At 41.0% G+C, this 13,150-nt stretch overlaps 1 protein-coding gene across 1 annotated transcript in view; it reads left to right on the top strand.

Moving 5' to 3' along the window:
- The first annotated feature begins 754 nt into the window (after nt 1-754).
- The window catches only part of syn2b (synapsin IIb), a 63,707-nt gene continuing 51,311 nt past the window's right edge, over nt 755-13,150 (top strand). The window contains 1 exon segment of the mRNA XM_061070331.1: nt 755-1,197. Within this exon segment, the coding sequence (XP_060926314.1) occupies nt 755-1,197 (443 nt within the window).

Below are 13,150 nucleotides of genomic sequence, written 5' to 3'. Positions count from 1 at the left end.
TCTACGGCACGATCCCAGGAAACCCCCTTCCACTGGTTGCACACGGCACGCAACGCTACAAGGCTGCAGCACGACACACACACGCACAGCCTATGATGTAGGAGGATGATGACAGGAGAGAGGAGGAGGAGGCGGCGAGGGGGAGGGGAAGGGGGAGACAGCCAGTGAGCGTGCCGAGCGAGAGAGTGAGGAGAGAAAGGGCATAGTGAGCGTGAGCGAGTGAAAGAGTGAGATAAGCAGAGAGAGAGCTGCATCTCCTGAGCGCATTCAGCTTGCAGCAGTTCAAGAGGCAGGCGGGCAGAGTAGAGGGGGAAGAGCACCAGTATCTCATAGGAGGGGACGACACCACACCTCTCTCTCTCTCTCTCTCTCCCCCAGACTCACACACACTCTCTATCACGTCACGCACTCATTTGTGAGGAGGCGTAAGGCTCAGGAGGAGGAACACCAACAGCACACGCTGTTCTTCTGCTTTAGCTTTGGAGAGCTGTCTCTAGAAGACTGGACCAGAGCTGCATCCATCGCTTCATCCATCTTCTCCTTCCTCGCTTCACATCCCTGCAGCACAGAAGCAGCTCTCCGTCACCTGCCCCTCAACCATCTGGACTGATTTGCTCTCTGTCATCCATCCCAACCTCTGATCAGTGGGTTTCTCTGCTTGTCTCTGCTCTCCTCCATTCAGCCAAGGAATCCAGAGACCCACTCAGAGAGCAACTCACCGACCGACTGAAGGACCAACCTTCCAACCGCAATCATGAACTTCCTCCGTCGCCGGCTGTCTGACAGCAGCTTCTTGTCCAACTTGCCCAATGGCTACATGACAGACCTCCAGAGGCCTGACCCAGCTGCTCCTCCTCCCCCAACCACCTCCACTCCTGACCAGCTGGGCCCAGCACCTGCCCCAGCGGGGGTCCCTGCCCTGTCCCCGACCAAAACTCCAGCACCGTCCCAGGCGCCGGCCAGCTCCCCTGCACCTCAGGAGCGGCGTCTATCCCAGGTGGCTCAGCCGTCTCCACAGGCCCAGTCCTCCTCCTCCAGTGGTTCCTCTGGCTTCTTCAGCTCCTTCAGCTCCATCACCAACGCGGTCAAACAGACGGCCGCAACCGCCGCCGGGTTCGTGGAGCAGTCGGCGCCTTCTCCCTCCCTCTCCAAGAAGTTCAAGATCCTGTTGGTCATTGACGAGCCTCAGCATGAGTGGTAAGATACTTGCAGCTTTGATGATTGGTTGGGGGTTGTCCAATTGACTTATAGGTGGTTGACGGGAATTGTAGCATGTGCTGAGCGTTGTCGCTGAAGGGGATTTCAATATTAAGTGAAACAGGCGCACTCTTTCAAAAAGGTTGTGCTGTAAAAATATTATCATTTCAAAAAGCTATGCTGACTGACAATATTTAAAAATAAGATAATTTATTTGTGCAGTCCTAGATGCGATTCTCATGTTCAAAAACAGAATCCAAACGCATTGGATTTTTATCTTGCGTGAATCGGAAAATGAATCTTTTACATCCGTATATCTCAGTTTGTTTTTATTTGTGCTTTATGTCTTTATATTTAGATATATATTGTTTCCTCTCACTGAATCTGCTCCCAAAATAGCAATTGCTCCGTTAATCTGAGCGGACAGGATATCCTCTCTCTGGGGTTTTGGATTCACACATCCCATCACCCAGCTCTCTCACCTGTCTCTATTTTTGTGTGTTCATTTGAGGCTTTACGACATCATGTGTGCGTTTGAGTGTTTTTATGTAAATGTGAGCAATGAATAAGTGTTGTCATCCCTTGACAGCACAGCAAGTTGGTGAGCAGGATATTATTCCTTTGCTATCACCTCGTACATCATCCCTGTTCGTACAACTGCATGTAGCTCTGAATTAAACATCCCTCTCCACACATGAAACGTGAGCCCCTGGCACTTAAATGATGTTGCTATTCCACTCGCTGCTTTCTGTCCCCCCTGCAAATCACATTTTCCGGCTGTAAAGGTTCTCTGTCTGCACGCTGATGGGTGGCTGATGATGGATTTTACAGCCCCTCATTGCTGCCATTATCTAGTTGTAGTTTTATCTTGTCAGCCTTGTGTTGGTGCCCGCGTGATATAGTGACGGCCGCACAAGACAAATTTGACCTTTTAAATTAAATGACGTTATGAATTGTTGTCATATGGCAATTGTTGTTTAGAATCCCACATAACTGAGTGTTGTTACAGTTCTAAACAAAAAACATGTGGTAGGGTTGAAAGCAAAGCACAACAAGTGAGTACGGAGAACTTGATATTACATTGTTGCTGTGTGTGGGGTTGGGAATGAAATGACATGAAGTCCTAAAGGTGGAGGGGACTAAGAATCTACAGTTCAATGACACCTGAATGCACTTGATTTGTAGATGAAGTCCATGCAATATGGTCAAAAGCTCCAGGACAAACAAACAAGTACAGTTGACTTCCTGTGTCTTGTTAGAGTTTCCTTGCTGTTTGTCAGCCTTTTAACAGGATAATGTAAAAACTATAGATCCTATTTCATCAAAACTTTTCTGTTCTGATTTTGGCAGCGGATTCTATACTCTGCATGCAGAATTGTCCCTTGAGTTCCAAAAATAGAGTAGGAAATCATTTTCAATTCTCCTTGAGTTGACTTTTGGCATATAAATGTATGTAATTATGCTTTAGTGCCAAAAACTGATTACAATTACACCTTTCTTTTGGACTTTGCCATTGAAGGTGTCTGATGCTGAAATTAAGTGTCTACACGATTTAAAATGCAAATGCGACTAAATGCTCTGTCACTTGGGACAAATGCCAGTTTCTCTGATGGGCTGTTCAACAGTATGTCGGTGCCATAATACAATCTATAGCTGTAGTACTGGCATCTGGTGCCATGTACCCTTGGTGTCTGAGTTAGTGTCATTCTAGTGCAGTGGATTTTACTTTCGGCGTAATCAGCACAGGATTATCTCACTGAGTCGCAGCTCAGTGGGATGCAATGTATGGACTGAATGTGACTGCAGTTATGGTAATCCTGCTGAAAGTGTGTCGTGGCTTATGATTGGATGGCTGCCGCCCATGATGTGGTGGTGTCTAAATGGGAGCTACTGCAGTTTGCGTTCAGTAAATTATCATGCAATTACCATACAGAACTGCATGTATGTGGCTAGAATGTGCTTTTACAGGCTGATCATTTGAATTATTAACTGCCAAATACGAATGGAAATAGATTGAGAGAGGTTTGTTTTTACTGCTTTTCCCCTGCGTGAACACATCAGCGACATAACCAGTAAAAACACACAGCTGCCTTTCGGGAACATAAGGTAGCTTTTAAAATCACTGTTGCTTTTTGTTGCTGCCTCACCTCAGACATCTGTAACAAACACAAACAACATGATGAAACTGCGGTTTCACACGGAGGGGATATGATTACACTACATTTGTGAGTCATGCATTCCAACTGATACTGAGTGAGTTTGCATGACTTTTGATATATTTTACATGCCACATCCTGCAGAAAAAAAATCCTGTAGTACAAAAGCAACCTAGTTGCAGGACAAGGGCAGCTTACAGTATATGTCTTTTGTTCATGTTTGGGTAATATAAGTGAATATTTAAGAAATGTTATGCAATGAATTTGACTCTTTATTTTCAGATGTGAACAATTATTAATCCAGAGAACTCATAAATATTACATAAACATAAATATTATTGTTTATTCTTTAGGCAGGAGATGCTTGCAGACAGAGAGCGCCCCTTTAAGCATCATGGGCCAGAGAGGCATTCTGCTAAATGTTATTGATTTTCCACTCATATAACTCAGAAAACAGAAATTCACACAGGAGATTCCCGCTAGGCTGTATTCTAATCAATCAGATATGAGGTATACCTAAGACACAAGTTTACTTTTATGGATTAAGTTCGAAATTATTGTCAGCCTGTAGCCTTCTTTTACGTAGATTTTATTTGATGATCCTCTTTATCCTCCCTGAGACAAATTATTATTACAATTAAATCCCAAAGGTCCTTTGCTAAAAGTAGCACATTGATTGATTTTTGGGATGTTAGACCCCGTCAGTTGAAGGGAAACATGCAGTTAATGCGTTTGTATAAATTACACTATGTTATGACTCCTTGAAGTCTGAGGGAGTTTTGAGCCAGTGGCAGACGATTGGGCAGTGACGTTGTTTTTATTTTAGACTTTACTTTTATAGCACCTTACAAAACAAATATTACAAAATGCTTCCGCAGGCAATAAACAGGACACATGAAGCAAAAGTAATAATAAAATAAACCACTAAACAATAGTTAAATATTAAAGTGGTAGAAAAAAAGGGATAAAAACAAATATGCAAAGCCTGTCCATAGAAACATAACCCACAGAACAGCCACAATATTAAAACCATATAGCTTTTACAGACGGACAAAAAATTATGAGGGCATTAAAAGTTGGCACAGATTTTGATAATAATCTTATAGTAATATAGGAAGTGCATTCCAGAGTTTGGATAAATCCTCTCCAGTCACATAAATTGACCTGGGAACAGTAAGAAATTACTGATTAGATGATCTAAGACCAGGGTCAGTCTCGTAGGACATTAACAGATCTATATTATGTGGGGTCAGCAAAAGTCATGCTAAAGAATAATGCAATTTAAAATCAATTCTATGTGGAAAACCCATTCTGTTGGGTCAAGACAAAGACAAGCCTTTTGGGACAGACTGATTTATTAATAAATGTTAGGTTTTCAGAAAATGTCTGGTGTCAGAGACAGAACTTAATTTAAAGACTAATACCAAAAGGAATTTGTGAATAGACAGAATAAATTAATGAATTATATGATAAATGATTCCAGGGTTCAAGTCAGGGGACTCTCCAACCAGTGCAATTTTGTTCAGGTCTGAAGCAGTGGAGACAGCCAGGCGTCCAAACATTTGAATCTCACAAGCAGAGCTGGCTGAGTGCAGCAGGTCTCATCCTTTAGGCACAGGTAAAACAGATTATTTTGGTGGAACAGCAAAGGTAACAGAGCTTTGAAGTGCAAAAGACTCAGAAGTTGGTTAAACAGTTTCTACCACTGTGGCAGTGAGACGATGTGGCAGAGTCTCTGTGAACGAGTCCTTTTATAATGACATGGGTCGTGGAGTCGTTCAGATGGCTCAGGTATGTCGATGAATTGGCTGACTTAATTGGATTCTGACAAAACCCACAGACGGGTACCAAAGATTGTTTATGAAGATGGATGACATGACTACTCCCCAAAAGTGAAGCCAAAGCGCCTCGTTCACCACCGGCAAATCTAAATACACATCAAATGTATTGCCAAAGATGGTTTCTTTTATTTTAGGTAGTTATTATCACACTGATGTATGTTCTATTGTTAATTATTCCGGTAAATTTGGTTTTATTTAACAATTTGATATTATAAAAACAGGATGATATATCATGATTGACACAAAGAAAGCCCATTTTTTACGCCCATACCAGTGAATTATGATGAACAGATTGATGGCAGGACTAAAATGGAAAGGCATCCAATTAGTGTCGGCCATGTCCACCTGTCAATTACAATTAACTGAGATAAAACATCCTACAACTATTCGTCAGAGGGTTTTTTGTTGAGATTGAAGCAATAACACTTTGACTTTCATTTTCTCCGTCTTTGTTCTTTTGTTCACCTTCATTTGACTTTTCATATAATTAAACTTCCTCTATTGTCCTAATTTAAAGATTCCTCTCTAAAGTAATCTTAACTTTGTATCTCCAAATAGATTAAATTAGCATAAAAGAAGCATTTGGCATGAGCAAATTGAGGGAACTGCTGATAGAAATAGGCCATAGCTCAGAATAACGTTGGCATTTCTCCTTTTCAGTGCTGGCTGGCAGTTGCATAAGCGACTGCAGGTATCATGAGTCTCTCTCCATCTGACGGCTGCACTCTCTAAGCTCTCAAATATCAACTGCGCTTCCATGATGGCTTACTCTGGCTGTGCCACAAAGAGAGACCACAATGGGAGTCCAGCAATAAAGCCAAGATGAAAGAGTGAATGTATTTTGAGGCAATGCAGAGTGTCTGCGTAGCCTCATGTAGTCTTTATGTAACAGAGCCCAGCCCGTTAAGACGGGTGAGGGAAGAGACATTGTCCTCCGGGCCTTTCAAGGTGAGGAGAGGCTAAGAGGGAGAGGAGAGGGGGAACATCCGGGAATCTACCTTTTTATTACTTCCTGTTGATATTGGTCTGATGCTCTTTCCTGTTTGTCTCACCTCTTCTCCGTCCCTCCCTCTATACGTGCCTTTGTTTATCATGACAGTCGCTCTCTGGCTCCAAGGAAAACTGCTCTGGGTTCATGATGCGATGAAGTAATGAGAGGAGACATGGTGATTCAGCAGTTTCAGCCCAAAGGCCACATCTGCTCTCTTTCGCTTGCACTCTATATCTGTCTGCATCTCTCTCCCTGTTTTGTCCTCCCTTTCTTTATCTATTAAGTCCAAGGATGTGTATTTACCACCTATGTAGCCCTTCAAAGATTATTTCATTGTAGTTCTGTTGACTTTTCAGTAGCAGTGAGTCATAGTGGAGGGTGTCATTGGTTTGACTGCAGATGGACCCACAGCTTTGTGATGAGGAAGGCTTGATGTGAATGTCAGCTTGTTGCCCTGCGACTATTGAGCTTTAACTGGTTGGTATTTAAACTAGTTCAGCTTCTCCAATGAGAACCACCATTTGAAATTGCTTCACAGAAGTGATGGTGGTATAAACATTCTTTCAATCCGTTGTACTTTGTGCGTTAGTGATGGCAAAATGCAGCAATTTTCCACAAGCTGACCTGAAGTTATAAAAACTAATTTAGGATTCTGCAGCCATGCTAGCAGCACAGAGACTAACACCTGCATGGTAGCATACATGTGCCTTCAGCATGACTGTGCTGATGCTAAGCAGATATAATAGCTGTGTGTCAATTTATGAAACCCTTGTAGATAGCATTTGAAGCCCGATTGGACACAGTGGCACAACTTGGCTGTCTCATTTTAAATGTTCCTCAAAATGCGTCCATCCGAACAAATGAGTCTCTAACAGGTGGATCATTTTCAATTAAACCAATCAAGAGTTCATTATGCTACCATGGCAAAAGGTTTTTCAAAGAATGTATACCGTGTACATGTTAAAAACCCAAGGGGCATTAAAAATGTTATCTTTGCGTCCAACAGCAGCTCTGTTGCTTGGCAACGGCAGTACAATTCGGTGATGCTAATCACGGTAATCCTCTGTGGACCCGACCGTGTGATTTCAGCTCAGCCTTCGTGGTCTACACCACACATGAAGGCCATGTCCTTCATTGGCCGCATTGGCTGCATCTTTCGAATGAGAAAGACCCTGAACAGAGTTAAACAATTTCTGTGAAAAAACGGTGAACAAATTTCTGTTTTCTGAGTTATATGAGTGGAAAATCAATAACATTTAGCAGAATGCCTCTCTGGCCCATGATGATTTAAGGGGCGCTCTGTCTGCAAGCATCTCCTGCCTAAAGAATAAAAATTAATATTTATGTATAGAGAATACTTTTCCGTGGAGAATACATTTTCTTGGAGCCATGAATGTCTGTTTCAAAGCAGCCATTTCAATATTGTTGAGCTATTTCAGTCTGGACGAAAGCTGTGCACAAACTGACTGACCAACTGAACGATGATGACATACTTATAGCCATGTTGTTAACATGGATAAAAACTGCCCCGCATTCTGGTTGGGGTTATTTGGTCTCCTGTGGTTAAACAGTAAGAGACGCACTGTTTTGACTCATTAACAGACCTGAACGCGATGTAAACAAGTGTATAGTGTATAGTGTATAGTATGTGTGGGTGTGTGTACGTGTGCGCGCGTGTGTGTGTGTGTGTCTCTCTCTCTCTCTCTCTCTCTCTCTCTCTCTCTCTCTCTCTCTCTCTCTCTCTCTCTCTCTCTCTCTCTCTCTCTCTCTCTCTCTCTCTCTCTCTCTCTCTCTCTCTCTCTCTCTCTCTCTCTCTCTGTCTGTCTGTCTGTCTGTCTGTCTGTCTGTCTGTCTGTCTGTCTGTCTGTCTGTCTGTCTGTCTGTCTGTCTGTCTGTGAGCTTGCACTGACCCATGCAAATTAAAAAAGTTGTTGTAATTGTCTCAATTGCCGGTGGAAACAGGAGTACACAGTGAGACCAGGTGGTGAGGTGGAGCCTTGTGTATTTCCATCAACAGTTCACACACAAAGTGCTCACACATCTATAAACATCTGTATTCCGTTTATATTCTCTGCCCGCTGGAAAAAACACATACAGCATTTTCATAAATTCACCATTCATTATTGGTTTACTGTGGATCAGTGGCTTGTAAATTAAGTAATTCATTGTTAAAGGTTAACACAACACATCTACGTGCAGTACATACACTACAAAACAGGTCGGATCATTTTCAAAGGTCATTTTGACTACTGCTGAATGTAGTTTTGATTCGCATAGTCATAAGGAATTGTTAGTGGCATTGCAATTCTGAGTTGCTGGTTGAATTTCCAAACACACAGGCTGAGAGCCGACCCTTATATAGCCGGCAGCAATGTCATGTTCACTTTGTAATGTTCCCTTGGTTTTGACCTTCTAATGTCTTTAAGCTCTCAGTTGTTGTCATCCTAGACTGGTGGCATTTTGAGCCCAAGGAAGAAGAACGCTCCAAGAAGCAATGTCTAACCTTGTAACTTCCAAAATAGGATATTATTTCTACAAGTTTAATGTGATTAAACTTACATTTGGATTTAAATTACAAACGGTCCCTCAAATCTTAACAGTTTGGTACTTTGGTAAAAAAAAGATAAAGCCTTGAAAGAAATTAGAAAAACTGGTTGAATTTAGATATTTTGTGCAAAAGAAAAAGTCTTCAAAAGTCTCTGACGGTAATGTTTTAGCGGAAGTGGGACCCCTCTGGTTTTCCTTCCAAATATACATGATGACATGAGTACAAAAGTAGAAAATGTATGGTGGCCGTGTAAATATTTCACTGTAGGTAAAGTGTAACAAGCAGATTCTGCAAATAATATCACAATAAAGCACATGAGGTCGGTGACTTCAGCACCCACTGAAACTTCTGCCCCACGGATGAGATTAAAAAATAGAGGGTGCCAGTTGTAAACATCAAATCTGCGTTGCATGAAGGACAAACTGAAACCTTTCTAAAATTGATACACAAAACAAATGGGAATGCCGTGTTTCCATGTTGCCTGTTTGGTTGGACTGGCACTCTTTTAATTCCGTCATCTTGTTCCACCTTCTTCTTCTGCATGCTACGTATATTGTTTTGGCAACTGCTCAGAAAAGCAGTGACCCCAGCTGTTGTTTCATAGAACCAATACCTAAATAAACAGAAGGCTTGTGCGTGCTCCCAAGGGACTACGGGAATTGAATCCCGATTTGTTGTACTGACTATGTCCGTACCGACTGACTAATAACCAGCTTGTATCCCTAAAGCCTGTTAAGACTAAAGATCAACCTCAAATTTGCATTTTAGCTAATTTGAATGTGAAACCTCCTGAGTATTGATGTGTATGTACAATAAGTATCTTTTAGTTTTTCATGACTAAGATAATTTAATTTATCTGAGAAGCCACAGCATGATTGATTAAGTGTCTAATGCCTAAACAAAACTGATCTTTTATCAACAAACAACAAGGACAAGAAAGCTTCGACCTTCTTTTGAAGGATTTAATTTGATTTGGCCTCATTAGTATGTAATAATATATTGCAATTTTAATGTAAGCTGTGCAGCTTGTGTCCGAGGCTAAGTTCTTCCTCACATCACTGCGAGTATTTATTGAAAAACATTAAAGACAGAATAGAAACCTTAAATAATTGTCACTGGAGAAAGGTAGGGGCATGAGGCTAGCGATTAGGTTAACTAACTCGGCTAGTATTTTTTCCAATGAAAAACACCCTAGTTATCGTCCTTGCCCTAAAGTCTGCATCTCAGCAATATTTTCCAACAAGTTTGGCTAACCATTGCCTTTTATGTGGAAAACATAACTGATATTTATTGGGAATTTGGCATAAGGTGTCTTAACGTTCACACAATCCTATTTTATATCTTATGGGCTATATCAAATTTAAAGGACCAGTGGGTATGTTTTTTATGTGCATTATTTTCTTCATAGGGAGTCATTATTATAAAGGACCTGCTTATTATAGTTGAAAATGTGTCTGTCATATACATTTTAACTCTTCAAGACATAGATGAGCCATTTTAGTCAAGGATTTTTTAGATATAACCTACTACCCTCATAGGGAGGAATCTCTTTTGTGCACATCAATAATAATATGAAAATCTTCCTATATCCCATGAAAAGGGCATCAGGTGAAAAATCAATAAGCAGTCAGACACGTCAGATTTCAGGGTGATTTATATGTAAACCCATTTTGACCTTTACTCTGATTGAAGCATGTGCATACTCTACAAACAGACCTCTCCAGCCCTCTTCTATGGGGGTTTCTGTGTGTATTTGTGTTGTGCTCCTCTGCAGTATTTCAGAGATAAACCTGTTACTATGCATGAGGCATGAAGATACCTAAGAGGGTCTTAAATGAGACAAATCAGCCAACACAACCTTTGGTGAAATGGTCCACTGTTGTCATGGAAACAGGTAATCTCCTTCAATAATCTTGAAGATGTATGGTCATCTCATGTCTCACCCTCCTGCTCTCCCTGTTTTCGCTGTTTGTCTGTCTTTCCTCTTTTCCACTCAGCTGTTTTATGAACATGAAATTTAAAGTTCAAGAACAAGTTTGCCCAATATAAGATGTAGTTCTTACGGCATACTGCCCAAGTGCCCATCTGTGTCGGAGGGGGAACGGTTTCATTCTGCCCTAAAGGTGGGGTAACAAACCTGCTATAATAATGATGAAGAATAAAGAATATGAGATTACTGGTGTAGAGAAAGTCTCTCTTGCAAGAAGAGGAGGAAGGAAAGGACTCACTGGGATTTTTAACACTATCCAACTTTGTCACCTTCACAAGCCGGTACAATGACTGTGTGAAGAGGATGCTAAAGTCTGCTTGTTAGTTTTGGAAAGACACAGAAATTGTTGCATGCAGCATCGACCACTTCTGCTGTTTGAAGGATGTGGAGGGAGCTCATGAAGACTGTAATACAGTTAAAAAGTTATTTTTACAAGTTACAGCTATATAGGTTTTGTCTTTGTTATGAAAGCACCTAATGGATCTTGTAACTCAATCACAAGCTCATAAATTAAATAAAGTGAACAACACCAGCTTTATTACCTCATTAAGAAGTGGTTTGTGCCAGTAATATGAAGCTGTAAGGCCAAATGAAAGTCCAACTGAAAGTCTAATACAGTATGAGAAGGATAGCTCTTTATCTTCAGTCGGACATGACTGATGCAGGCATGCATTTTACTTTTACTTTTGAAGCTGAGCAAAGACAAGTAACAAGGGTGCTACTAACACAGGAGTTATCTGTAAAGGAACTGAAGCTGTATGGACACGTTAAACTGTAGGTGACAACTGTACGTGGTTAATAACATTTTCCATAAACAAACTGACTCATACGCAGCCACACAATGTAACACTGCACTCTTTCAATATTCACATGCTGTAATTACTTATTTCTTCTTAATTGGATTCATACGAGTTGCTGTAAAACTGCCCCCAGGCTTATAGGCATGGCTGCACTGTCTGATTAATAACACATTTCTTACTCAGGGCAAGGGGAGGCATTACTGATGTCAAAGGCAAGTTTGGAAGTTATTACTCTTCATGTTAACACAAATCTGTTAAACAAATACAAATGTATCTGGACATGTGTGGTGCCAGTGAGTGCACAGACAGTTGACCTACTTTTTTGCCTTGTTAATATGATCAAATTAAGCGCAAGCCATGAGGGACTCCATCTTGGCTGTATCAGCTAACCACTGCTATTTTTTTTTGATTTCTATTATTATTGACACCTATTTAAAAAAAAAAAAGGAAATGCGACTTCACGACAGTCGTTTTATTTTTGTGACTTCCTCCCGTCTGCAAAATCCTGTTTATCTCAGATATAAAAGCAACACACATTCCATCCACTGCCATCCTAGTTGCTATGGAAACATACTAATTGGAACATTTTGCATTTCAGAGGCTGACATACAACGTCCCCTGTATTGATGTGGTCACTAGTGTAGCTATGGAGCCTATTACTGTCTACAACTAATTGTCCACTCAGAGGATTGGCACAGAATCACATGAAGCCATTTCAATGACATGGTGAATATTGTACCTGACCATTTACTGTACTATATACTCCAAGCCACATTTTTTTCATGTATGTATTATGCATTTCTTATGAGGACTGCAAATTATGTGTTAAGCTCTCCTTGGATTGGATGGGTGGATGGATGGATGCACATTCTCATCACATTACACTCAATGGGGGTTTTGTATTCTTGTCCTAAACCTCTCTTCTGTTTTTCTGCAAGACGACTCACATTGTTCAAAATCAGATTCACCAAACTGTCTGAACTGAACAAACCTGTCATAAATCATTAATCAATCGAATCAAACCAGTATCGTGTTCCGCAGTAAATCTAACGAAATTAAACTGCTTTCCTTAAATTGCCAAACCCTTTTGTTGAGCAACATACAAATTTTCCATTTAGTATAATTAACGTAAATCATATTTAAACTAAATTAATGCAGATTGAATCATTAAGATTTCAGGTCATCATGTGAATTCCATTAATATCTAACAAGATATGAGAAGAATACTAAGTTTGAGAAATTTGGTGAATACCACCAAATGTCCTAAATCATTTATGCCTCTTAAAACAGCTCTGTCCATAGAATGGCTTTGCCTCAATGTTCCTTGTATCCTTGCAGCTAAAGTCATGAAGTTATTCTCTAATTGCTCTGAAAGTAAACGTAATTTGATCAGCTCAGTAGCAGAGTGGTGCAATAAGCTGAGTGAGCTACACGGCTTGTCCCTTGAGTCTTCAGGGCACTGTACAGACCTTTGGAAAGAGGCAGCTTCCGAATGGTAGACAAGGCACCTGTTTTATTAAACATGGGACAGAGGGCTTCACGCATTAATTCTGTGTATTCCCTCTGGCAGAATTCAGATGGCGTCACGTGTGCTCGGTTTATCCATTTTGTCGGTGAGCTGTGAGGA

The sequence above is a fragment of the Limanda limanda genome, chromosome 4 (genome assembly GCF_963576545.1).
Source record: "Limanda limanda chromosome 4, fLimLim1.1, whole genome shotgun sequence".
Taxonomy (NCBI): Eukaryota; Metazoa; Chordata; class Actinopteri; order Pleuronectiformes; family Pleuronectidae; genus Limanda; species Limanda limanda.
The sequence above is the reverse complement of the archived record's forward strand: the minus strand, read 5'-3'. Positions and strand labels throughout refer to the sequence as shown.